Raw genomic sequence first — 25,193 nt, forward strand, 5'->3', positions numbered from 1 at the left:
ATCAGTTTTCACATGCAGAGGTTGATGATAGTCCATGGTGAGATTCTTATCAACATAGGAGACAGTGATAAGAGAAAGAAAAGAAGAAATAAAACAAAAACAATCTGCTGAGAGACAGCAGATTCTAATCCTTTTTCCACCCACCTAAAACATTCGACTTTTTGGCCCTTTACAAAGAACCAGATGTGACCACATACATACAACACAAAGAAAGGAGTAAATAAATTACTCTCATATTCTTTCTGATTTTTTCAGATTGCATACATTCTTTTGTCCTTTTAACCTTTATAGAAACTGTTTTTAATTCTATGAAATGTGTTACGTTAACTTGTGTCACCTAAAAAACACATTAAGGACTGAAGGGGATTATTATAAACATTTAAAAGACAAGAGTATCGTCTATATTATCAAGAAGTGACAGAAATTGTCTGTGTAATTTTTTCTATAAGCTATGGCATAGACCAAATCGCCCTTGTCCTTTCACTGCACTGTGAAAAGAATTAGGAATAAAGAGAGAATGGAAAAGGAATATCTTCTTCAACACTTTTTTTTTCCATTAAAACATTTTGCTTTGCTGAAATTGCAGAGAAGGAAATGACTAGGACACTGAGATGCAATGCAAAATTCTTGTAAAACTCTTGTCAATCATTGAAATTTTTCCTTGTTATGTTGTACAATATAAGTTTTTCTTATTGATTCCGTTTGTAATAAATAAGAGTAATGATACTATGATACATTTTTGCATTCAGTTTGACATAGAGTAGAAGATAAAATGATCATAAAAATATAAATTTTTTTGTATTTTTTTCAAAAAAAGAGAATAAAAAGTAGAGAAGTATAGTATCAAATGAATGTTAAAAATTAAGGTGTATCAAAAAATACTTTTTAATAAAGAATGTTAATTATTCAAAAAGAGAGTATAAAGATTTTATAATTTTGCATTCAGTTCAAGTGGTGTTTCTTATTACATTAGGATTACACACTTTTACGTTTATTTCATACCTAGTATAAAGATAAAACAATTATAAAAAAAGAAAAATTTTATATTTAAAAAAAATATATCGAATGTAAAAAATTTGTATATGTTAAAGTATTTTTTTTATTATCAGCTTAAAACTTAGAACTCAACCATTATTTTTCCTTTTTCTCTATGGTGTAGAACACTTACAAGGTATATTTAAACAAAGAGTGCAAAAAAGTTGGCAAATTTAAGATTGGTTCATTTCATAACATGTTCTTGCTTTGAAATTTGGAATATAACAAATAAATAATATATTTTTTAGTCTTTAATCTAAAAAGTCATTTATAAATGTTATGTACTCAATTGTTTTAGTCTTTCATTGAAATAAAAGTTTCAAAAACTAGTTTGAATATTTCATTTTTAATGGTTAATCTATTCAATCATCTTACAACATTATTTATCTTAGACAAAATTTAATTATGTTGGATAATATCTATATTGACTTTTCACTTAACACATTTGATCACAGCACAGTCAATATAAATGTTTTAATGATTAATGTCTTAATTTACATAGTTGGATTGAAATTATTAATTTTGAACATTGATAGACTAAATGTCTATATTTATGTCACGTAATTCAACAAACAAATTTGATTGTTTAATTTCTTAATAAAACAAAGCACATGTTAGCTACAGTGATAGCAAATTATACTATTTGGTTTAGAAAATTCCAATTAAATGTGAAATAGCAGCTTAAAGGAGAAACTATTGTTGTATGAGTGAATAATTTAAAATATTACTAAAAGAAACTATACTATATTTTGTATAATAAATTGTACAATAAAAATAAAGAGAGAAGGGTTCAAAAACATATAAGTAATAAACACACAAGAAATATGTTATGATATTTACTCTTATAAAGGAAAATTTTAACTAAAAATATTAAAGAAATAAAATCGTGAGTTGTGAAAATATTAAACCAATTGTTAATATATACACTTCTGATTTTCATTATAAATTAAAATATAGCAAAGTTGATGAATAAAACTCTCTTTTTCTTAGTATTTTAATTAGATCACCTTCAATGCACAGGTCTCGATTGATGTTTTAAATTAAAAATATAAGTTTTATAAGGAATTTTTATTGAAGGATGAGAGTCCTAAAATTATGATAGCGTTGTACAAAAATGTAGATCTTAAGATTAAAAAGAATATTCAATTAAATAATTAAATTAACTTTATGTTGTAAGAAAAATAAAATGTAACTAGAGGTTAAAATATAAGTCATATCTCATCATTAAAACAAAACATGTAAAAAAATAATGTGAATGTAAAAAAATAATGTGAAAAAGTTAAACCTAGTTAAAGTAAAAATAACATTTTATTATAAAGTTTAATAAGACCCTTAAATTTTTTTAGTAAAAAATTCATAATAATTTCAAACAAATTTCATATACTATTCTAATAATTAATAAAAAAAATTGTCTCAAGCAAGAGAGTTTATTTCATAATAAATACATAATATATTTTATATATATGCACATATGAAAATAATAGAAGATAAAAAATAAGAAGTAATGTTTGACAATTTATAGTTCTTTTTGTTTCAATATTTTATCACGTCATAACAACACCTAACATTCTGTGAGAATTTGAAAAAAGATCATACAAATAGTAATGATTCTGTGATGAATTAGAAAAAAGAAAATGTTCTTTCAAACACATAATATTGGAATACGTACACTATGATATATTTAATTTAAATACGGAATCGTTAGATTTGCACGTGAATATAATCTTTCATATATTATTAACTAAATCTAAGACGTACAAAGAAAATTTTACACTTATGCGAGATAAATAATATTTTAGCATGGTAATGTAGGAAATAAATATTTATTTATATAATTAAAGTAAAACGATCTTGCTTAAAAAAAAAATAAACCACCTTAGCTTATTTGTTTAGTATAAATTTCATAATCTATTATTACTTAGTTTAAGTGTTCAAATCAGGTATGAAAAATGCTAAGAACTGAACTATAAAGTTAACTTAATTTCACACAAAGTAAATAACGCTTAGCTTATTTATTTAGTATTAATTTTGGTTTAAGAATTCAAATCAAACAAGTATAAAAGATGTTAATAACTGAATTTTAAACTTAAACATAATTACACAATATTAACTTTTGTTTAGTATGAATTTTATAATTCATCATTTAATTTAAAAGTTCAAATCTGTATACAAAATATTAAAAATTAAACTTTAAATCTAATTTAATTTCACAAAATGACTAATATTTACGTTTATTTATATATTTTAAATTAATCTTATTTCTAATTATAATGTTTTTCATTTTCTTCAACGTTTTCAACTTCTTCGTAACAGTTTTTTATATTTATCATCTTCTTCATAACATTTTTTATATTTATGTTTCTCATGTTCTTGGTAACGTTTTTCATCTTCTTAAACTTTTTTCATCTTCTTCTTAATGTTTTTCATCTTCTTCATAACTTTTATTTTATCTTTTTTAATGCTTCTCATCTTCTTAATAAGGTTTTTTATCTTCTTCAATATTTCTCATGTGCACTTAAAAAAAATCGATATACAAAATAAATAAATTTTCAAGTTAAATATTAGAAAAAGTCTATTCATGGAATGGAATCATGAACATTCTCCATCTTTTCTTGCTAGCTAGCTAGTAAATTCTTCATGTTTGCTAGAAACCGTACTCCTTAATATATGTAATGCTATGTAGAAATAAATATAAGAAAATGAAGACTAAAGAAGAGATTTTGTATTGGTGGAAATTTATACGCTTTATGGGGAAAATCAATGTTTTGGGAGGATAAATTCTGTCTCTCATGCGATGCCCAATAATATTGTTTTAGGAATTTGTTTGGATTTAATTAAATTTTGTGTTGCTTCAATCAAGTAAGGGAAAGAATTTCTTCTTTTCTTTTTTTTTCATCCGAAGAGCATACAAAGGAATATGTCAATGCATCTTCATCTTCATCTTCCTTCCATAACCTTTCTTTATCACATTCTCCAACAATTTGCATTTCGGTGCTCATCATATCATACTCGATTCTTCAGTATCATACTTATCAACTTTAACATCTAACAATTATAAATATACATCATAAATCATATTGCAATTATCAAAATTAATATTATATATATACCTGTTAAAGGTAGAGACTCGAATAATTTACAATCTTATTATCTCATCAATATATAATTATATAATTATTATAAATTTAAGTATGAATTAAAACTGAGAAATATATAAGAAAAAAAAGTTATAGATCAGAGGTGATAATTAATCATCCTAAGTTTATCTCCCAATAAAATAATTACCAACAATAACTATTGTAAGTTAATCTATTTCACAACATCTAATATAGCTTCTTATTAGATAAGTTGATCTCAAAATTTATTATTGAATTAAAAGCCCCTTATTTGTGTAAGTTGAATTTATAAAATCTTATATTAATTTAAAATAATTCAATACTTCATTGATATACAATAAAATGCAACGTAGTTTATAAAGTATAAAGATATAAATTCTTTTAGCTATATAATTCGATACTTTCGCAGTTATTTTGTATAAGTTATTAATAATATAAGACTTAATGTTGTTCATAGCCGTATAAAAAAATGTCTTATAGTTTGATATCAACATAACTAACTTAAAAAATATTGATGCATTATTTTTGCATCCCAAATGCTGATGTGTTTGGTTAAATAAATTAATAAAAGGATTGGAACACTCTTGTCAAATTAATCTTGGGGATGTTCTATTATGTATAAACAAATCTCAAAATGATGCCATGCAGTGTTCCGTACAAGTACTACTGGTGCTGATTAAATTATTAAACCTGTCTTCTATTAAATTACTTTGGTGGGATATTTAGGATGCCTTTGATTAAATAACATAATTAAGTACTTACTTTATAATTTCTTATCACACAATGCTTGTGACTGAAGATTAATAATAAAATTTATTATATAAATAAATTTTTTACGTTTCTCCCATGAGGAGAAGAAAAAGGCACTGACAATATAAAACAGTTTTGTATTATCTTTTTCTTCTGTCTGAATATGTGCCAAAATTGTTTGAGTGAAATTTCTGCATATTTATTACAACGAAATACTAGCAGATAAAACTCTCTTAATTATCAGTATTCTTTGTAGATTGCATCCGAAGGTAAAAACAGTTTTACAGTATTATTTAATTAAAAGCAACCATACATAATCAATTTATAAATTGCCATAATAATTAATTCAAGAATCACGATTTTTTATTAACTAATCAATCAAAAGTTGTATATAGATAATACACATATCAAACTCATTATTTTACCAAGACAATTTGTTAAATATTGTTGTTTGATCTTTGGAAAAAGAATTACCTGTGAAAGATTGAATTTTCCTTCGTATATAATAATGAACCTTTTCATCTTTACTCAACATGAAATTAAGATTCAGAATTGAATTTTGTAATAGAATTAGACTGAGTGGTGTTATTTTTTTCCAATAAATTTCCCTAAAAAAACCATTAGTTATAATTGACCAAAGTTGGTGATGAATGAGAATGTTAGCATATGAGAAGATGCATGTGATGTGTTGTTTATATCTAAAGTGGATTCAAATTAACGATCCATCCCACCACAGAGAACATGCGTGTCTGTGTTAGTGTTGAATTGAGGGGCTATATAAACCCCTCCACACCATGCCATACCACACCACACTGCACCATTTCCTTTGCACTTTTAACTACAATACAAACTTCGTTTTTGTTTTTCCTCTCACATTTTCTGATTATGGACAAAATCCATTCCCACAGGCAGGTAGCTGTTATCAAACACTCCCTCTTCGATCAGGTATGTATGTTCATGTTTTCCAATGTTAACCAAACATATATATGTTATTCTGTGCTGGCTTACACGTTAATTACAAAGAAAGGATTGATTTGAATAGTTGAATGAGGATCCAATGATTGCAGGGATATTTGGATGAGCAGTTTATCCAACTGGAAGAATTGCAGGACGATGCTAATCCTAACTTTGTTGAGGAAATTGTTACTCTTTACTACCGTGATTCTTCTAGGCTTATCTCAAACTTGGACCACACACTGTAACTTACTTAACCAACCTCGTCATACTTTGAGTCTTACAGATTTTATATGTTTCTGCATGTTCTCTGCTTCTGTTTTATTTATATTATCAAAATATGTTGGTGTCATTCATGACAGGGAAAGGAACCCTCTGGATTTCAACAAGCTGGACACAATTATGCACCAGTTTAAAGGAAGCAGCTCAAGGTAAACAAAATGAGTTGGGTTTGGTTAATTATTATAGCAGAAGGCACGTAGCACTCTACTGTGTTGCTTTATTTCATATGATATGACACAACAATGATTTGATGAGTTTTCTTTTGCTATGTGTTGCATTCCAGCATCGGAGCTAAAAAGGTGAAAGCGGAATGCACTCTGTTTAGGGAATATTGCAGGACAAGAAATGGAGAAGGGTAATTCAACTTTATCTTTATCTTCATTCAGCAATAATCACACATTCTTTTTCTCAGAGAATGAATCATAACTATCATTTTTATTGAATGCCCTTCACAGTGTGTCCTAAATAGTGATACTTGTGTTGTTGTGAATGAACATGCAGATGCAGGAGGAGCTTCCAACAAATGAAGAAAGAATATGCAATACTGAGAAAGAAGCTTGAAACATATTTTCAGGTGAGTGAGGATATAGTGTGGAATTTGTGTTCATGTTTGTTGAGTTTGGGAGTGTGGTAGACTAAATGCTTCGTTTTGTTTGTGCAGATGGCAAGGCAAGCTGGGCCCAAAGAGACAGCATTTCGGCCCAAGTAAAGAGCTTGCAATTAGAAAGATGTGCTTTTCATGAGGTAAAATGTAATTGGTGAATTTTGTAACTAAGAAAAATGCATATTCACCACTTTAGGAAAGGCAATATCACCCGTTTTGGGGTACTATGCATATGTTTCCAAATGTTAAGAAAAGGAATCTTTTTTCTAAAGTTCTATAGTTAGTTCCACTAATACAGAAGAACACTGTTTTACTTCTAAATCTGTAAGTAATAGCATTACAATTCTCTCTCACTCTCTGTCTCTTATTTGGGCTCAATCGTCAAGTTCTGTTTATTTTTTTTCTTTTAGAGGGTCTAAGTGTGTAACATCTGAGAAAATTGAAAAATAGTAGGTCCACAACCCTGGCCGAAGCAAACACAGCTATGGGAGAGAGAAAACACTACCAAAAACACAAAATTTGTTCGGCATATCACCATATTCAATCATTCAATTACTAACAAATTTCAACTTGCATAAATGACAAATTTCAGCATGCATAAATGACGAATCGCGTCTATTCAAGAAGATTCTTTCTATCCCGTCCCTTCGAGTTGTTACCGCCTAAATCAGAGGAACGAATAGTATACAAACTTCGCACCGAAATCAGTTAATAAAACTCTAACCTAAACTAGAAGAAGAGTGGAGCAGAGAGGAATGGTTAGTTACCATAAGAATCGAAGCCGAAGGTAGGAGCACCGTTATTGGGTTTGGGATGCTTGTCGTCGAGCAGAATTTGCTCCACGGCGTTGCCAAGGCTGATTCCGTTCTGAATGAAGGAGGTAAAGGCGGTGGAGGAACAGTCTACGTCGTCACTGCCGGTGGATGAAAGCGTTGACGGCAGGATGAATGTCAATCTGATACTCTTCGGCGGCGGCAGAGTCGTCAAATTCCTTCACGTGCTCGCGGCAGACCCTACTTCTCGTGATCAGTGAGCGCGAGGTTGAAGTCGAAGGCCTCGTTCCTCTAATCGAACCCTAGCTCGATGAAGGTGTGCTTTCGGTGACCGTGATCGATCTTGAGGACGAAATTGCGCGAAGAGTCGAGGACCGGCTCGACCGCGTTGGCCAGGGTACACGAAGCATGCGGCGAAGAGGTCACTGAGATGGCGAATAATTTCGAAAATTCTATAAGAAAGTTTGGAAAAAATATCCTGCTAAATTTCAAATGTTAATTTTCTCCAAATATAAATTTATAAAAAAAATCTAAGAAAAATTATAGACTTTCTGCGAATTTAAATTTTGTATGAAAAAAATTGTAAAATAAATAAAATTTTAATAACTTTTGTATCAAATTCCGACGAAAATAAATTAAGTAAAGATTTCCAAGAAATTTGTGGTTTTTGTAATAGTTTTCTGCCAAAATTTAAAATGTTGGTGAAATTTTCTGTAGATCAAAATTAGTAAAGAAAAATCATATAATAAGTAAATCCTTGGTAAATTTTGCATGACATTTTCATGATTTTTTTTTCGTAGCAACTAAATCATAAATTTCTAGTAGTGACTAAACATGTTGGTCGAAGTCGAAGGAATTTGAACTTAAACATCTAATCGTATGTGTGAAGTTGATTAGAAGAATGCAAGGTGTATATACAAAAATAGTAAAGTATTAACTATATAGATTTGTGAAGTTGATTACAAGAATAGAAGGTATAATATACAAAAATGCTGAAATATTAAATATATACACATTATGTTACGTTAACTTATCGCAATTCAGGTCTTTTATAGAACACATTAGAGATTAAGTTTTGAACATATGTTAGGAACAAAAGTTTGTGCCTATTTACATGCGTATTAGTTGGGTGGGTGCTGATATAAATCATGCATGTTTACATCTATTCATTTTTCATATTTATAAGAGGTTATTTATATGTTAGGTGTAATTCAAATTTAATTTTTAAAGTGATGCATGTACTTACCAGTCAATATGTCCAAAGATAGATTGAGATTTACCTAAGTATTTTAGCGGACCAACATTTGATCCAACCCTCAACATTTTTTCCTCCCAAACATTAAGTATTTTATGGGTAAAATCTCTGCTCGAGCATTACGTGATTATTTTTTAGGGGAAAAAACACTTATGAAATATAGTTCAGTATAATTGCTTTTAAAATTTCAATATTTCTTTGCACTGCTCTAATATACAGGGACCTTCATTCAATTCTCTACAAATTTGTTTTAAATGTGTAAAAACAAATTTTAACATGAAGGAAATCTATCAATTTTCTTTTCTTCTCTAATAAATTTATTGAGAAATTTATATCAAGAAGATCACATTGATTTTTACTTGTGAGACACCTCAATCTATTTTATCCTTTTTCTATCCTATAGAAAAATGTATCGTCGCAAATGACTTCCACGGATACAAGTGCAAAGGATGGTATATTTATCTTCACATGTTACTGTTCCCCTTCCTATCATTCAAACTGAAAAATGTTCATGTCAGCGTGTCACCAGGAAATCATTGATGCAACAAAACCTCACTAATATTTACATGTTATTTTACACCACTTAAAAGAGTCTCAGATTTTCCTATTGAAAAGAACCTCTATAAATTAGAATACAAAGTTCAAAAGCATTTCCACTACCTTGGGATGTTGGTTTTGAACTTCAGAAATGAAGGGTCCTAGATGACATTGACGCCCTATCAAAAGGTCAAAGGAGGATAAGTCAAAATAAGCGAGTATAACAGTTTAAGGACCATAGAAATTGTACATATTTCTAAAAAATTCAGGTACCCACCATGTTTGCCGACATTTGACAGCTTCATGGCGAACAACTCTCTTTGTATCATCAAGAGACTTAGATATTGCTCGTAGAACCTAATGTAATTAATATGAAATAGGTTAAAGAACCACGAAAAGAGATTTAACACCCAGGTTATATAAAAAAAGAGGTCAAGACCACGCAGGCAATGAGCCACGCACAATAACTGTGAACAAGTTGATTCAAACATTCAAACACGGCTTGGAATGTCAATAAGTACAAGATGATTCTATTTAAATCCTGATAGGAAGTTCAATAAACATATTTGTCAAAAGCTTCAAAGCTATAAGCATGACAAACCTGTGTCCTCATAGGATAGATTCTGCCATGGGGTAGCTCAGACAAGGCAACAAGACATTGAATAGCTGTCTCTCGAACAAGCTGCACAAGGTGAGGAGAAATCAACAATTGCCATTACTGTGGATTTTGATAGGTCTAAGACAAAAAGATGGAAACAAAAGTGATGAAAGCGGTCTAAAGGGTCTAGCCAGCATTTTTGAGTATAACCTTTGCGGAATAATAAATTAGTACACCAGAAATTAAACTTTACTGAAGCACCTTGTCTTTGGATGGGGCCAAAACCCAAAAAATAAGTAGGGTCAAGAGTTCACAAAATAACAGTAATATAAAAAAGCTACGAAAAGGGGGTTGATATTTGCAATCGCTCCCTCTTTTTACTCTTCAACGACATTGTGACATGTCCATTTTACTTACAATACACAGTGGAAGGAAACTAATTTCCTGAAGTACATTTTTGTCGACGAAAATATAAAAAAACTGGCAGGTCGTATGAAGAGCAACAAGGAGGAGGGTCCGAGTGTAGTCCCCAAAAGAACACCGGTGAGTCTAACATGCAATAAAGTTACTTCATAACACAAATTGAGTCATCAAATTGCACTAATAAATAACTCGTACAGAGAAAACCACATACCATCTTATGAGGGTAGTCCAGAAGCTTAATCAGACAATTGATGATAATGTGCGCATTCTCAATGACAGCTTCTTTTCCTGTTCGCATGAACATAATTTACATAAGACAGCATATTTACAGGTCATTCATACTTGCCAAAACTTACATAATGATCACTGCCTTCATACCCAACACAAGAATGAATAGCATGCGGCTGCATGGCAATTTTTTCTTTGTTAAAATAAGCTAAGGTATAGAAAAAAAGTGAAAATATGGGATATTACACCATAATCTAGCATCTAGTATATAATGACCAATGGTCAAGGTCAATTGTTAAAATATTAACTTAACTAATCCTTATATTGAACCAATTTCTTTCCACAAAGGAATCATAAAAAACTAAAAAGGAAAATAAATTGAATCACAGTATGACAGATAACCCTAAATGTATAGATGAAACAACATTAAAAAATTCCAATAAGCATGATAATTACCATTTTTCTCAGTCAATATCCCAGATAAGACTAGCAACAGACCATACAGCAAATCTTTATCTTGGATATCTTCTGTCAACATGGACAAACAATCCAGTAGAACAGGTACAAGCTGCAAAATTTGCCAGTGTGTATGCAGGAAAAGTAGTTTGGTCAAGAATATACAGCACAAGGTTTTGACAGAAAAAGAAAAGAATAATTGGAATCTGACATATGTAGCGAGTTAAAATTCCTCAAACTAACCTTTTTAGCATCATTCAGTACAGCAACCATTGGAGTATCAGACAAGACATGTGCCAAAGCTCGGTATAAAAATGATCTGAGATTACAAAAAGCTACACTTTAGGTAGTGAAGGGAAATGGTACAAAGCAGAAGTCCCGGTCAAAACATCTATTTGGAATGTTTGCAATGATGCATTTATTTATGTATGGGGGACCTTGTACAGAATTTTAATCAATAAGGCAAAAAAATTAAAAATAAGCCGCTAGAACTTGTCGATGTGATATGATCTTCAGGAGTCTTTTGGTTTCTCGTCATAATGGGAGGAAAAATAATTTTCATCGAGTGTGTTTGTATGTGTGAGAATACATACCGTGACGATGAGGAGTAAGCTTTTGCAATCAACTGCAGAAGGATAGGCATCATAGAAGAGAAAAATCGCTGCTTATACAGAGGCCTTATTGTGGCATGAAATTTTTTGTTCAAACAAACTTCAGAATCACTCATTAGAACATGAAAAGCATCAGCAGCAGATTTCATCACTAAAGGATCCTGAATCTGATCTTCAGATTTCATCACCAAAGGCAAGGCACTCTTTGTGCCTGGTATTAAGCACTCAAGAAATGTGATAGTGATGTCTTTAATCCCTTCATGACCACGTAAAAGTAAACCTTTTCCTATCCAGGAGAGACCACAAATGGCATTGATTTGAAGCAATTTATCATTTGCAAAACCCAGGCATATATCACTAAGAACTATTTCTTTCCCATTACTTGTTCCATTACATCTCTGCAACATATCAATACTAGAAAACCATAACTTTGTATTGAATATAGCATCCAGAGCTTCTTCCAGGGTAATATCACTGGAGTTCTCTGCACTGCTGGATGTTGAAACTAATTTGTTAAGTATGGAACCCAATGCCTGTGCAACTGGGACAATACCCCTGAGAAGTGTTACTATAAATAGAGGCACAAGTACTCTCATATTTGGAATGAGTGTTTTGGGGCAAACTGCAATAACCACGGATGCAAATAATGAGATTATCCCTTCATCAGTAAGGGAAATGTTGTATTTTCCAGGAGATAGTGGTAAACTTTCCAACTCTTTAAGCTGAAAGTTAGTGCGTGATGATAGTATACTGTAAGCGTTTTGAATTATAAGATTTTGGCTCTCCACAGAACAACTCCCTACAGAAAGTTTCATGGTTTTTATTAATGCATCAAGGAGACCCTGAAATACAAAATCGAAAAAATCATCATTACTACTTTTTGGATAGTTTATTTAGTTGGCTGCATATAACAAAAGGCACACGATTTTAACTACAACCATAAAATAATTAAAAAATAGATGTGGGCCACAGCTATATAAACCTTTTCCTCAAATGAGGTACTGAAAACCGTGCAATTTCCTGCTTGACTCCAGATGTCCATAGCAAATTGCACTGCAAAGTCCTCTGAACCTCCATTTTCATGGATCCTGCCCACATTCAATTAAAAGTATCAGATTAATAGTAATTTTAGTCCGGTGCAAATCCTCCCATCTCCCAGAACAGAGAATAGCTTTTATTGGAAAAATTGATAAGACAAAATAGATATATCAGGTTTCATATCTTTAAGAAGACAATTTAAATAGTCACCGCAAAGTGAATAAAAGTCCTGAAGAGTTTAATACCATGGGAGCAATTTGCAAGCATAGCATTCCAGAAGCTCAACAACAACTTCAGAAGACCTTGAATTTGTATGGACCTAGTTGAAAAAATGTCATAAAATTTACATCACATCCAAGAAAGTAAACCCACAATATTACAAGGATAAAAGGTAAGTAAAAATGTGTAAATACCCAATGACAATAAACCTGAGGGCATTCTAAAAGAGAAATAACCTTCTATCAAAGATGAACATAGAGTATTGAAGTTAGATAGGCCACACAAACCTTTGATAGATTGGAAAATACCGCTTTCTTCATCCCTTGAAGACATGTTACCATATTTTTCATTCCAGTCATGCCTATATTAGATAATACTTCCACTTTGACTGAAAAGGGCACCACAATATCATCAAGAAACAGAAATTCCACAATTTTTTCTACGACTAAACTCCCATAGCTCATGGCCTTTTCGGACTCATGAAACTCTTGAACAAAGGAGCCAATATGACACAGGGCTTTCAATGCAGCTTCCCATAATAGTTTTTTGTTGAAATCTTCAATGATAATTGACATAAACTTCTTCAAAATATTCTCAAATATTGATTTTTGTAATGAAAAAACCTCTGAATGAAACATAGCAAGGGTCTGCAACCCCTTCACTGTAAATAAGTACCAAGAAACAAAATGAAATCAGTAATGTGAGCTTAATAAGTGTGCATCAGGAAATAAAATATAGCAAATGCCAGTAAAGTAAATAGCTTTATTTCTGTCATGCATGTCACACTTGAATTATCTGAATTTTGATCTGAATTGTGACAAATTATTTGAACTAATTAACAAAATGAAAACAGGATGGTTCTAGTTTAGCAATTCCCTCCTGAACCAGCTATCTCACTTTATGCACCAAAACCAAATAATAGGAATCTGGCATGAAAATTAATTACTTAGATTCTGATTATTAAAGAAAGATGTAAGAGTAATCATTGAATCAAATATATTGTTTACAGAGAAGAGCGAAGTATATATATATATATATATATATATATATATATATATATATATATAATAGCAATGTACTAATAAATTGAACAGTATAGGAAATAAAAAAAACTGATTATATATCATATCTAATGCAAGTTGGAGAATAGATGTTTATGATTCCCAACTTGCCAACGAAAAATCAAAGGTAGGATAGGAAGGCCTTTTGTGAATATATCAACTATTTAATGATTGATTCTGACATCAATGAAAGTGAAGAATTGTTTTTCAACATGTTCAAGAATAAAGTGACCATCAATATCCATATCTTTGAACCTCTCACAGCAGGAGGGGTTAGAAACAAGATGAATGGCAGATTTATTATCAATAAAGATCATGATTGTGTCAATTGAAACCCAATGAATGTAGTGTCATGTCAACAGAATGGCTCCGGAATTTCTTTTGAAGCCATATGAAGTAAACAAAATTTATCTGCTCTAAAATGAATACAACTAAATCAAGCTTCAGAGTGAAGAAAACTTTATACCACTAATAATGATTTCAAATTTTAGAAGGATGAAGAATAAAGAAAAAAGGATTTTGGGACTAAAACCAGATTCACTTGTTTTATAGGGATCAAACACATTTAACCCATAAGTTTGTTTTGTTCAAGATACATTCTCATAGATAATCTACATAGGAGGATACCAAACAACAAAATATGATTAAAATTCTGGAGAAAAGGCTGAGCATTTAAAAATGTTTTACTCAAATAAAAAGAGCACACACCTCCAATGTATATATCTGGATCAAGGGGGCATCTGTCCGCACTTGCTACCAAGACTGATCCAAAGGCGTTAAATAATGAAGATGAAAAATCATGAAGCCAAGTACAACATGTTGCGTGCTCAATAGCATACTGCAATGCTGGTTCATCAGACCCAACGATTAACTCCCTGAATCCTGCCAGTAGTTCAATGCAGAGATAAAGGAATCCAAACTTGACTCTCTGAGAGGGGAAAATATCACCATTTGGAGAGCTATCAGTATTACTAACAGAAACTCCTAACTTATCAATCATTCTGGAGAGACCTCCATACACAGCATTGCAAGAGGTAACGGTAGACTTGGAAGCAATATACAGAATTCGACCAATAGCATGCAACTTCTTATTTTCTTGAACAGGAATAGCATCATATATCTCATAAGAGGCAATGGTGTTGAAAATAATGTTGACATCCTCATCATCAATTATTATGCTAGTTAACAAACTGCTATTTTGAACAATAAGCTGCTGAAGGAGGAACAGAGCTTCCATCACAAATTCATTCTCTGGGAAGCCAATACTATCTACAGGTGCCATATTTAATGAAAAATTTGGCTCCCCCAAATATGTAGATAGGGTATCTTTTATTGAAAACCAAATAGACTTAGCATATTTTGCAATTCTCTCTGCCCCATACTTGGAAGAGCACACTCTAAGATACTTTAAGGAATCAATCTGAAAGGGAAAAAAAACGCACAGAAAAAATAGATAATTTTTTTTTAAGGTGATTACATGGATATTTAACATCAAAGACAAAAGGGTAATCTATTAATACCAACCTTTGCTGAATGAAGTGAAGAAGAAAGTTTCTCAAGAAGCAGAGGAATGACAAATGGCTCAAAGAGAGGTGTAGAAGAGAATGCAGACTGCAGAAAAGTAAAATAATTACTTATATTATAAAATATATTCACCAGTATCTATATGCAAAATATACAATACTGTGACAGATTTCAGTTGCATCTGAGTAATAACATAGATGCTCCTTCGTTTAAGGACAACAATAAGCTCAAATTCTATCCTTATGTGCATATCGTGGTGTGTGCATGCTTGCAAGCAACTTCGTATTTTGTTTATTTTATTACATACCAGAAACAGAACAGGAATACAAAGGATATTCCTAAACAGGACAATAAGAGATCAAGTTATTCTACCAAGCATGGCTCTCTAATATATGCCACCTCACAGTCTAATATAAAACACAAGCAAAAAATGCATTGTGTCTAATGCTAAAACCAGTTGACAAGTATAAGGTGTTATATGCCTTAAAAACTAACTATCAGCTTTGTTAGATGTTAAGTTGTGTGTTTCTGTTAATTGGGCTTAGCCCATTCTGTATTTAGGGTTTAACCCTTATCTTACATTATAAATAAACTACCCTATGTGTATGCTAAACACATAAGGGAGATTTCTCCTAATCTTCTTCACTATATTTAACATGGTATCAGAGCACAGGAATAGTTCCAGTCAACTCCACGGTCTCCGGCACCCATCACTGCCGCTGTTGTCGCAGTTGCCACCGCCGCCGTCACCGGAGTTCCAGAATCGACCGGTGACCACACCATCGGAAGCGTCTCGGCCGGGCGACCACCGTCGTACGAAGATCGCGGCGAACGGACCTCTCACGCGCCGCCGCAAGAGTCGCCGCTGCCGCCGCGCGTGTCGGCGCGTCGCCGGAGCTTTCCGCCGCTGATCAGCACCGCCGTGATCGCCTCCTCGCCCTCTTTCTGGATCTGTGGTCGTTGCCTCAATCGGAGCATTTTGAATTTTTAGGGTTTCTCCCTCTCCATGGCTGCCCAACTTGATGATCGGAGTCGGTCTCGCCAACCCGGTAACGGACGTCCAAAATGTGACCACTGTGGCAAGCTAGGCCACAAAATTGATACATGTTATGCACTTCATGGACGTCCTCTTCGACCTATAGCAATGGCTAATTCTTATCCACCTCCCCGATCACCGTCTGCAGACCATCCTATTTCATCAAATACCATAAATAACCCCTTTACTCTTTCAGCAATTTCTCAGATGGTACGAGGACCGTCAGCACTCTAGTTCCACTACATCTGCTTCTGTTACACGCACAGGTACTCCTTTTGTCGGTCTGACTCACTCTCTCGGATCTTGGGTCCTTGACTCAGGTGCCACCGATCATATCACTGGTAACAAGTCCTTGTTTTCTTCCTTGTCATGTCCGGTTAATTTACCCTCGGTAACGATGGTTGATGGGTCTCGAGTCTCATCTCATGGTATTGGTACTGTTCATATTTTTCCGTCCATATCCATTGATAATGTACTTTATGTCCCCGGGTCTCCTTTTAACTTATTGTCTGTAAGTCGTCTAACTCGTTCCCTTAATTGTGTTATTTCATTTACCAAAGATTCTGTTTGGTTGCAGGACCGGAGTTCGAAACACATGATTGGCACAGGATGTGAGTCTCATGGCCTATATCATCTCAGCCCTTCTCCACATGCTGGCGTAATCATGGAGTCACCATCCCTTCTTCATGCTCAGTTAGGTCATCCCAGTCTTGCCAAACTGCAACAACTTGTTTCGAGTCTGTCCAAATTATCAAGTTTGTCGTGTGAGTCTTGTCAGTTAGGTAAACATACTCGTAGTTCCTTTCCTCGTAGTGTTTCACAACGAGCGTCATCCTCCTTTTCATTGGTTCATTCTGATATTTGGGGACCTAGTCGTGTTAATTCAACTTTAGGATTTCAGTATTTTGTTACCTTTATTGATGACTATTCCAGATGTACTTGGTTGTTTCTCATGAAGAATCGTTCTGAGTTGTTTTCTATTTTTCAAACTTTTTTCAATGAAATAAAAACTCAGTTTGGGGTTTCTATTCGCACTTTACGTAGTGATAATGGCCGTGAATACCTTTCTCAACAGTTTAAACATTTTATGGCTTCTCATGGCATTCTTCACCAAACCTCATGTGCTTATACCCCTCAACAAAATGGGGTGGCTGAGCGCAAGAATAGACACCTTATTGAAACAACTCGTACCCTTCTCATTCATGGTCAAGTACCCTCACGTTTTTGGGGTGATGCTGTTCTCACGGCATGTTATCTTATCAACTGCATGCCATCTTCCGTCCTAGCAAACAAAATCCCTCATTCTATATTATTTCCTCAAGACCCTCTACATCCATTACCTCTTAGAGTTTTTGGGTCTACATGTTTTGTTCATGATTTTAGTCCTGGTCTTGATAAGTTATCTCCTAGGTCTCACAAATGTGTCTTCTTAGGATTTCCACGGTCACAAAAGGGCTATAAGTGTTTTTCCCCTTCCCTCAATCGTCATTTTATCTCTGCTGATGTTACTTTTGATGAATCTTCTTTTTACTTTACACATTTATCTTCTAGTTTTGTACCTCTCCCTCTTACTGTTGATATTCCTCTTATCTGTGATCCTCCTGGTGATGCTCCACTCATTTTGTCTCCTTCTTTAGACTCTCATTCACCACAGGATCGTCCTTCACCACCACCCCTTCAGGTTTATAGTCGCCGCAATTGTCTCCCTCATGACTCATTTCCAGTGCCGCCTCTTGTGTCTCCTCCGGCTCCAGCAACTGAGTCTGACTTGCCTATTGCCCTCCGTAAAGGTATACGCTCTACCCGTAACCCTTCCCCCCATTATACTGTTCTTAGTTACCACAGATTATCTCCATCTTTTTACACTTGTCTCTCATCCATTTCTTCTGTGTCAATTCCTAAATCTGTGGGTGATGCCTTAAGTCATCCTGGCTGGCGTCAAGCTATGCTGGATGAATTAAGTGCTTTACAGAAAAGTGGAACTTGGGAGCTTGTCCAATTACCATCTGGAAAGTCTGTTGTTGGTTGCAGGTGGGTGTATGCTATCAAGGTTGGCCCTGATGGCACAATTGATCGTCTGAAAGCTCGACTGGTTGCCAAAGGCTACACACAGATTTTTGGTTTGGATTATGGTGATACTTTTTCTCCAGTGGCAAAAATGACCTCTGTTCGCCTATTCATTGCCATGGCCGCTCTTCGACAATGGCCTCTTTACCAACTTGATGTCAAAAATGCTTTCCTAAATGGTGATTTGCATGAAGAAATTTATATGGAGCAACCGCCTGGCTTTGTTGCTCAGGGGGAGTCATCTGGATTGGTATGTCGTCTTCGCAAATCCTTATATGGCCTAAAACAATCTCCTCGGGCCTGGTTTGGTAAATTCAGCTGTGTTGTTCAACAATTTGGTATGTCTCGCAGTGAAGCGGATCATTCAGTGTTCTATCGTCACTCAAGTGCTGGATGTATTTACTTAATAGTGTATGTTGATGATATTGTTCTGACAGGAAGTGACTATCTCGGCATCTCTCAGATGAAACAACACCTTTGTCATCATTTTCAAACCAAAGATCTTGGCAGACTCCGGTACTTTTTGGGTATTGAAGTAGCACAATCCAATGATGGTATTGTCATATCTCAGAGGAAGTATGCGTTAGACATCTTGGAGGAAACAGGGTTAATGAACTGTAAATCTGTTGAGACACCTATGGACCCTAACATCAAACTCTTACCAAATCAGGGGGAGCCTTTCTCAGATCCTGAACAGTACAGAAGATTAGTTGGTAAATTAAACTATCTTATTGTTACGCGTCCTGACATTTCCTTCGCAGTTAGTGTGGTGAGTCAATTTCTAAACTCCCCATGTGAAGACCATTGGGATGCAGTTGTTCGCATACTGAAGTATATTAAAAGATCACCTGGAAAAGGCTTGCTATATGGCCCTAACAACGATACAAAAATCGTTTGCTATTCAGATGCTGATTGGGCTGGTTCTCCTTCTGATAGGAGGTCTACTTCTGGATATTGTGTCTCTATTGGTGGCAACCTGATATCTTGGAAAAGTAAGAAGCAAAGTGTTGTGGCAAGGTCCAGCGCAGAAGCAGAATATAGAGCTATGGCATCTGCTACTTGCGAGCTTGTGTGGCTTAAACAATTACTTAATGAATTGAAATTTGGAGATGCCACTCACATGACACTTATATGTGATAATCAAGCTGCTCTTCATATTAGCTCTAACCCTGTCTTCCATGAGAGAACCAAGCACATTGAAGTTGATTGTCATTTTATTAGAGAAAAAATCATATCCGGAGATATCAAGACTGAGTTCGTTAACTCAAGCAACCAGTTGGCAGACATATTCACCAAGTCCTTACGAGGACCTAGAATTGACTATCTTTGTAACAAGCTTGGAACATATGATTTATATGCTCCAGCTTGAGGGGGAGTGTTAGATGTTAAGTTGTGTGTTTCTGTTAATTGGGCTTAGCCCATTCTGTATTTAGGGTTTAACCCTTATCTTACATTATAAATAAACTACCCTATGTGTATGCTAAACACATAAGGGAGATTTCTCCTAATCTTCTTCACTATATTTAACAAGCTTTATGATTATTCATTAACAAAAGTACTTTTTAGTATGGAGAATTTCATGGTTACTAATATTTGAAATTTCCCAGATTTCTATGTAACTCTATAGAGGGAAAACCTAGATATAGAAACTTCGCTTGAATATTTGCCTCCATAGGGTAAAATAAAATATACATTTAACTACAAGCCGTGTAACTTTTGATGGTTATCTCCTTGCCTTGTGATGTTTTCTTAGCGAAACAGCCATCTAACTTCAGAAAGAAAGAGAAAAGAAAAAAATAAGATTCTTCTGCTAGTCCTGATATAAAGGCAAGACTTTTTGGAGAAAAATATTTTTTATTCAAAGAAAATGGGAGGGAAAATGAAGCATGTAGTAACAAATTCAAAAAATCTGGAGGTTCACATCAAAGACTAAAATGACTAATTGTAATGAAACGCAACCAATAAAAGTAAATATGAGTCAAATCTGAATGGAAGTTACACATACCATTAGAGACCTTGACAGGTCATCTCTTTGCACATGAGTATCTCCATTACTTGGCTGCGAGAGAAACAAAGATTACAGATAAATTACAAAGCGATAAAGCACGTGTTAATATGTTCCATGTTAAGTTGTCTCACATTAACTAGGATATAATCAGAATACTTATGAGACCTAGGCAGTTGCCCCCCGTTGAGCTAGCTTTTGGGAATGAGTGAAACCCAGTCCATTTCTAAATGGTTATTTACACAGAAATTGTCTATCTTGTCACAGTCTCCCAACATCAATATAATATGACGTAGCCAAACAAGTTTGAAACAGGTCTACATATGATACACTCACACCAACCAAATTCTTAGTGTCTCAATCCTACATGCTTATGTACAGAAAATGAGCAATCAGTATGGTCAAACAAAAGATGTCCAACAGATAAATAAACAAGAAAGATTAAGCTTACATGTGTAAAGTGAATGGGAAAGTAAGGTTCTAAAATATCAAAAATGTCTTTGGCAAAGCTTGCAAGTAGACCAGATGAGTCGGGATATAATTGTGCCAAAGACTGAACAATATGAAAAGCAAGCATTAAACATTCTGGATCCTTTTCTGCATCTATGGCTTCACAAACTCCGTATATAAGGCCATCTCCCTACAAGAGTCAAGAACAACTAGTATTAGAGATCGCAAAAGAGGTGTCCATCTGTATCCTAAAAAATGTATCAGTGGCCAATTAATTGATTAAATATTTAAATAATTGAGTAAAATCTTGTTTAGATAAATTGCAATTTTGGTATTATAAAAGGTAAGACATTGGCCACTAGATTGCAGTTGTTGGGTAGCGTTTTGTTTTCAGATCATGCCTATAGTGTGCATGGTGCAGGTCAGTCGTGTAGTGCAAACTGCGAGTCCTAGGTGATTGGTCCATTGCAGATAAGAAACAGTTGAAAAAGTCCAAAATACAGTCCTTTATGGACGTTTGGAAGTGTATTGCAGGTATTTTGGTCTTTTCAATTAAATTTTTATATTACACGGCAGCAAACAAAGTGAACCAGCAACAATGTGAAACACTTGACATTCTTGGCAAACATTGTGTCTATATCCTCCCCGGACACCATCTGTGTCTAGCAACACGCTCTGTCTGGCAACCTTCATTAGTGAGTTCATGTGTGGTTTTCCTTTTTTTAATCTTTTATCTTTGTTTCTTTACTTCTCTTTTCTTTTCCTTCTTTAGATTTTCGATTTCTGGTTGTTTAAAACCAATGTTATTTTTTTACATCCCTAGTTCCCACTGTTATTTTAGTTCCCTGGTTGCTTTTGGTTTTACTATTTTTTAACTCTTTTTGCATTCAGTAATTCTTTTTCTAAAATTTAGGCCTTGCATTTGATTTTCTTGACTTTATACTCTGCATATGTTCAAGTACTGTGAGGTTTTACTATAGATGATGATTGATGTATGAATTGAGTTTTTTTTTTTTAACTTATCAATACTTGGATATTAATTATTCAATTATGAAAAAAATATTATAATAGCAGTCATCTCCCTGTCCATAATCCTACTTATGGGGTTGACTACTTTGCTCCGCCATCCGGAAATGACAACCATGCTCTCAAATACTGTACCCGCATTTGAGGACAAAGTGATTTTACCAATATTCTTTCCTTTTTCAGTTCTCTCAAGATAAATGATCGAAGGAAAATAAATTATTAATAACCTGATCCAAACAAACTGCATGTAACAGTTAATTCACATTACAAGATTTCTTTTAAACATGACTTGGTATTCAATCATGAAAAACAGTTATTATTGTATAACAGATGAGATGTTCTACCAAGCAGAGACAACTTAGATGATGTGTGGTAATGTGTTCACGTGATAAAATAGAGACACTAGAACATTAATCAACTTGTCTTCAGTATAGACTTGTCCAGCTTATATTTGTTTCACAACAGTAATATTTTCAGCTAAATCTACAACTGAGAAACTCGCTGGTTATATTTGGTATATATGGGGAATTGATGGGATAAGAAAAGGAAAATGGTTGTATTATGCAAAAACATATATCTTAAGTCTTAACATACATTTGAAGCTTAAAAATAATATTAAATATCACCAAAGAGAATGTTATTTTCATTTAGTTTTGCTCATTCTTATAAAGAAGTTTAGGGAAGCTGGGACTACCAGTGTAGTAAGCGCGTCAGAGTAATGTTCTAGCAGGCAATCAAGCAGTTCAAAACATAGCTGCAGTATTGAAACAGGGTATGTAAAGGTGAGATGCTTTGCAATGTAGCTAATACACAGTAAAAAATGTGAGAATTGCAGAAGAACTCAGTACAAAAATACTTAGCATAAAAGAAACAATAAGCAGAATCAGCTAATTGATTAGTAAACAAAAACTGAAGCTGACGTATAATCACTCCAAATTGTTATTTTATTAAACAGAGTTCTTTTTCTGAAATTCTGTTTCACAACATAAAATTTAATGTCCTAGCTGATGTTTTATAATTCTGCTTTCTAAAGCAGGAGCTTTAAATTTATAGGATTTCTGGCCAGAAAAATAATTTACCTTCCTGTCGTACTGTCCTAAAGATTGAACTTGCATGTATTGGAAAAAAGACTGAGAAATGGCTGTAGCATCACTACTAGTTACAGTCCCCAAAACACTTTTTCTCCTTATCAATGCCAAGCAACCCACAAGTGCACCACGGACTGCTCTCCAATCTGCCTGATTATAAATAATATTATATTATTCATGTTATTAGAAAATTATATATGGTTAGAGAGATCATAAATCAATAATTACAAAAGATCTGTAAAGTCAAAAATGCAAAAAATAAAATAAAAATAATGTTCAATTAGCAATGCTCATCAAACAAGGCTCAAAAAGCACATAAGTTTCATAAAATATCAAAAGCCAAAACTTGAGGCAATTGAGAAAACTATCAAGCTTGATGTAATGCAGCAGTATTGATATTTTTTTTTTCAAAAGCAGTAAGGGAAACAAAGAAATACAACCTCGGTAAATTATCTGCAAGGAAGACCTAATTAAAGTGTATGATCTCCAACATGAAATCAGCTCTATCCAATCAAGATTAGGACTATAGTTGAAACCCCGTGATATGAAAATATGAATGCAAAAGGAATTGCGGGAATGAACAGAGGGGATAAAAAAGCGATTGACAGATGCAAACTAGAACAAGAGTTGGGAAAAGTCGTGTAGCAAAAGAAATATTTATACTGACCAGTCTGTCCTTGAAGAACCCAACCAAGCTATGTATAGTTGCACTGTCAAGAGGTTTTGATTCAACACGAGTGATCACTTCTGCTAGAAGGAGAATTCCTAAAGAAGATTTTGTCCAAGAAACATTCAATAATAAGATAGTCCAAAATAAAGATATAGGATTAGAATTAGACCCATGATTCACTCATAAAAAGGCATAAGCACAGAGCACGATCAATGTGCCAGACGAGCACACATGTGTGTGCTCTAATTTGTACAAAATTCCAGCACCATATAATCAAGGAGGAGAGAACTAAATCCAAGCAACCTTGGTTGCATAATGGAACTAGACTAGTTTCCTTCTGAAATCTAATTCAACACAAATTGTTCACTTCCCTAATTCAGATTTTCACAGAGATGGTCATATATAACCAATCCTATATGTCAGCTTTTAATAAATAAATAAAAAACGCACCTCTTGCACGAATAACGTTATCCGTTGTGGTCAGATACAATCCCATCTCTCTAACCTAGAATTTGAATCAGAGCAGAGGAACAAAACAGAGCATCCAAAAACAAATTAAGCAAGCATGAACCCATGAAAAATTCTACTGTTATTTTCATAGCTCGAAAAAAAGACATTAACAACAGAAAAAGCCATGCAAAAGGTACCAGTGCTTCTAGAGGTAAGACATCGGTTTTAACGAGAGATGCAATAGCGTTCAAGCTTGCAGCCTGTAATGCAAAAGCGATTAAGTGGATTGTTGAAATAGGAGAGAATGAAATAGAAAAAGGGAGAAGCTGATGAACCTGAAGAGAGGGAGAAGAAGAAGAAGTGTCGACGTAGGACTCAATGTGGCGAGTCAATTGAGTGGTCTCCGCCATGAGAGAGAATTGAGGGTTTTAGAATTCACAACTGCAAGACAGTGTATGGTGTAGGGTTTTAGATGGATGCTTCGGCTTGATTCACTACAGAGTACATCAGCACAACTTCGCTTTACATTTCTTTTCTTTTTTTTATTACTTGCCTGGTAAGTATTATTTTTCCGTTACAATTTTCTGTCATTGCTTTTTTTTTTTCAAAATAAAATACTTTAAAATTTTATGGATAGAACGTATATACTTTTTTCTTTTTCTTTTAGGAAATTTTATAATAAAAAATAGATTTTAACCGATAAATCGTATTAGTGTTAAAATTGTTAATAAATTAGTTTTTATAATTATAAACATATAAATAATATTTTAAGTTTATTATAAATAATGTTTATAACAATCAATAATGCCGATTTATTTTACTACTTTATTTTGTATACATATTTTTGCATCATTTAAATTCTTATAAACACAATTTACTTTGGTATTTTATCATTTACACATATTCCTGTTTATTCCTTCTTTTTCAATTCAAGTTT

At 33.4% G+C, this 25,193-nt stretch overlaps 2 protein-coding genes across 8 annotated transcripts; one reads left to right on the forward strand and one right to left on the reverse strand.

Annotated features, from left to right (window-relative positions):
- Positions 1-3,903: 3,903 nt before the first annotated feature.
- LOC108334072 (MMS19 nucleotide excision repair protein homolog) lies at positions 3,904-24,770 on the reverse strand. Of its 7 annotated transcripts, none has more exons than XR_008246057.1 (22): positions 24,592-24,770; positions 24,454-24,516; positions 24,257-24,311; positions 23,804-23,901; positions 23,128-23,286; positions 22,743-22,802; positions 21,024-21,212; positions 20,573-20,626; positions 15,465-15,551; positions 14,649-15,360; positions 13,167-13,540; positions 12,906-12,979; positions 12,605-12,710; positions 11,605-12,464; positions 11,255-11,330; positions 11,012-11,123; positions 10,539-10,615; positions 9,908-9,988; positions 9,584-9,663; positions 9,430-9,485; positions 7,509-7,992; positions 3,904-4,080 (listed from the first exon to the last, which is right to left on the reverse strand). XR_008246057.1 is itself a non-coding variant. In XM_017569694.2 (21 exons), exons 1-20 carry the CDS (start codon positions 24,664-24,666, stop codon positions 9,452-9,454), a joined length of 3,426 nt encoding a protein of 1,141 aa, XP_017425183.1. In that variant the 5' UTR covers positions 24,667-24,770; the 3' UTR covers positions 7,320-7,992; positions 9,430-9,451. The 7 variants fall into 7 exon arrangements, 5 of the variants coding, with proteins under 5 accessions (XP_017425183.1, XP_052726422.1, XP_052726421.1 ...); XR_001832646.2 differs by lacking the exon at positions 3,904-4,080 and adding an exon at positions 7,320-7,403; XM_017569694.2 differs by lacking the exon at positions 3,904-4,080 and having other exon boundaries at positions 7,320-7,992.
- Positions 5,458-7,941, forward strand: LOC108334073 (histidine-containing phosphotransfer protein 4). The gene is made up of 6 exons (XM_017569699.2): positions 5,458-5,846; positions 5,969-6,099; positions 6,218-6,286; positions 6,421-6,492; positions 6,639-6,711; positions 6,799-7,941. Exons 1-6 carry the CDS (start codon positions 5,643-5,645, stop codon positions 6,844-6,846), a joined length of 597 nt encoding a protein of 198 aa, XP_017425188.1. The 5' UTR covers positions 5,458-5,642; the 3' UTR covers positions 6,847-7,941.
- Positions 24,771-25,193: the final 423 nt, after the last annotated feature.

Source organism: Vigna angularis, chromosome 11 (genome assembly GCF_016808095.1).
Source record: "Vigna angularis cultivar LongXiaoDou No.4 chromosome 11, ASM1680809v1, whole genome shotgun sequence".
NCBI classification, from domain to species: domain Eukaryota; kingdom Viridiplantae; phylum Streptophyta; class Magnoliopsida; order Fabales; family Fabaceae; genus Vigna; species Vigna angularis.

What these genes read in the sequence shown, in the direction of transcription:
- LOC108334073 (XM_017569699.2), top strand. Translation starts at nt 5,643, where the DNA reads ATGCGTGTCTGTGTTAGTGTTGAATTGAGGGGCTATATAAACCCCTCC. An exon ending in AGGACAAGAAATGGAGAAGG is followed by an intron (nt 6,493 to 6,638) that starts GTAATTCAACTT and finishes ATGAACATGCAG; the next exon opens with ATGCAGGAGGAGCTTCCAAC. An exon ending in AGCTTGAAACATATTTTCAG is followed by an intron (nt 6,712 to 6,798) that starts GTGAGTGAGGAT and finishes TTGTTTGTGCAG; the next exon opens with ATGGCAAGGCAAGCTGGGCC.
- LOC108334072 (XM_017569694.2), bottom strand. Translation starts at nt 24,666, where the DNA reads ATGGCGGAGACCACTCAATTGACTCGCCACATTGAGTCCTACGTCGAC. An exon ending in TAACGTTATTCGTGCAAGAG is followed by an intron (nt 23,902 to 24,256) that starts GTGCGTTTTTTA and finishes AATCTTCTTTAG; the next exon opens with GAATTCTCCTTCTAGCAGAA. An exon ending in GCTTACTCCTCATCGTCACG is followed by an intron (nt 11,331 to 11,604) that starts GTATGTATTCTC and finishes TTGTAATCTCAG; the next exon opens with ATCATTTTTATACCGAGCTT.